Source organism: Austrofundulus limnaeus, unplaced genomic scaffold (genome assembly GCF_001266775.1).
Source record: "Austrofundulus limnaeus strain Quisiro unplaced genomic scaffold, Austrofundulus_limnaeus-1.0 Scaffold1145, whole genome shotgun sequence".
Taxonomy (NCBI): Eukaryota; Metazoa; Chordata; class Actinopteri; order Cyprinodontiformes; family Rivulidae; genus Austrofundulus; species Austrofundulus limnaeus.
In genome coordinates this window covers 7659-10020 of record NW_013953547.1, presented here as the reverse complement: position 1 = coordinate 10020, position 2362 = coordinate 7659, and the positions used below count along the sequence as shown (strand labels likewise).

Sequence of the window (2362 nt, the reverse complement as noted above, 5' to 3'; positions counted from 1 at the left end):
ACAGCCAAAGAACTGTCATTCACATTTATAATAAACTCCGCCCACAGCCAAAGAACTGTCAATCACATTTATGACAAACTCCGCCCACAGCCAAAGAACTGTCATTCACATTTATAACAAACTCCGCCCACACACAGCGAACGAACATCCCCTATGTACTTCAGACATCCTTATTTGCTAAAATGACCCTTGGAGTGTTTCCATGTATTGTGTGTGTAATTGTTGCTGCAATAGGCTAATCGCCTGTCCATGGTGTACTTCGCTGCTGCCTTTTGCCAAATAACCTTAGAGATGGTTACCAGCTCCACAGGGCCCTGCACAGGRTCAAGTGGCTAGCAAAAAAATGACTGAATGGATATAAATACACGTGCAAGTTCAGCAAACTCTGCTAAAGGAGGGCTATTATTATTTTCCAGGCACATGGGGGATTCTTTACAAGTATCACTCGCTGTGTTTCCATTGACCATGAAAATGTGCAAATTAGAATTTCGAAAATAAATCTGATCAATGGAAACACGTCAATTTCGGGAAAAAAATTATGTTTTTCGACAAAATGTTTTTGCGCTAGGATGAGGTGGTTTTGCGGTCTAATCTAAATTGGTGTTTTTCGCAAAACTGTGATGGAAACAGTTTTTTCACATCACAGGAGTCACGTGATCAACAACCGGCTGTTTCTACTGGTGAAAAAGACGATGATGAAGAAGATAACAGGAAGTAGAAGTAGTAGTAATATCACAGAAGTAGTATAAAATAGTAAACNCATATATACAGTATGTGTGTATATTTATACGTTGCTAAGAAACATGTAATGTTTATACATAGCAAATGCTATTACACCATACACATATGTTTTTGTATTAGCTCTGGAGCTAACACTACTGTATATCACCATWAATATGCATTAGCTTGGTGCTGGTATCAGGACACTTACCAGTTCTGTCAACCAAAAGTTTCAGCCCTGATATTAGGGGGCGAAATGATCCTTTAAATATAAGACAGTCCTGTACGCATTAATTCTATTACAACCTAAATTGTGTTATGTTCTGATTTGAAGGCCAGTAAAATTATTATTATTATTATTATTATTAATTATTTTAAATAAATGTTTATCAAACAATGTCTAATGTTACAAGTAATTATGGATCCTTTTAAGTGCCTGATCCCACTTCCTGCTTTGTTTTTAGGTACAAACTGGCATTCTCTGAGAGTCGCATTGCCAGCTACTTGTTTGATGGAAAGGGTTATGCGCTCATCAGTAACATGGAGAGGAGATCAAAGTTTGGTGTTGTCACAAGATTTGATATTGCCGTGCGAACTGTCGTGAAGGATGGTGTCATTTTCCTCATGGTGAAGGGGGTACGTCTAATACTAATACTGATGCTGACATGATGAAATGTTTGTTCTTCCTCCATCAAACCAGTAATGTTGTAAAAAATCCTTTWAAAAATAGCAATAAACTAATTTGTAGATATTTTTTATTATATTTAAGCACCTAAGTGAAACACGGCAGTGTCATTTATAACTTGTAAAGATTAGAGCTGTAATGTGTTTTTGAAGCCAGAACATGCACATTGAGGTAATAAATGTGTTTTTTTTTTTCAGGATCAATTCTTCCTCTTAGAAATAAAGAATGGTTTCTTGAACTTGATATATGACTTTGGCTTCAGCAATGGGCCAAAACATTTTGAAGACGATGCACCAAAGCGCCGATTAAATGATGCAAGATACCATGAGGTAGATGGTCTTCTACATGTGTAGTTGTCTGAATGATCCAGATGAGTGGTCTTCACTTGTGCTGTTCTGAACCCTGACAGGTGTCAGTGATCTACCATCAGTCTAAGAAGGTTATTCTGCTGGTGGACAGGAGCCATGTTAAAACAGTTGATAACCCTAAAACCACACTGCCCTTCTCAGACATCTACATAGGCGGGGCTCCCTCTAGTGTCCGCAAAGTCAGGTGAGTTAAAAACACCTACGACAGGAGAAGAAAATAACCAAACTGAAACTGAAGTGATTGGTTGGACTGAAAATTTTGGGTGGGGTTTGAAAAAGCCATCTGGGGGAATGTGTAGCACAGTCAAAACAACCAAGGATCACATATTTTTAAATATAAAAAATAATTTTAGTCACAAATCCGACATGAAGGTGTTAATTGTACCAAATTTGAAGACAAAATTTTTTTTGCATGTTCACAATTATTTTACTAATACTATTACTTCATCTTTTACCTTCCTCTTTGAGACAAGTCTTTACTACCACTCGCAGATTTACCAAACTCCGCCCACAGCCAAAGAACTGTCATTCACATTTATAATAAACTCCGCCCACAGCCAAAGAACTGTCAATCACATTTATGACAAAC

General features: G+C 37.4%; 1 protein-coding gene across 1 annotated transcript in view; it reads left to right on the top strand.

Moving 5' to 3' along the window:
* lama4 (laminin, alpha 4) overlaps positions 1–2362 on the top strand; it is a gene marked incomplete at its 3' end in the record, with an annotated part of 62466 nt that overhangs the window by 52697 nt on the left and 7407 nt on the right. The window contains 3 exon segments of the mRNA XM_014030930.1: positions 1185–1356; positions 1603–1734; positions 1815–1957. Coding sequence (XP_013886384.1) covers positions 1185–1356; positions 1603–1734; positions 1815–1957 — 447 coding nt within the window.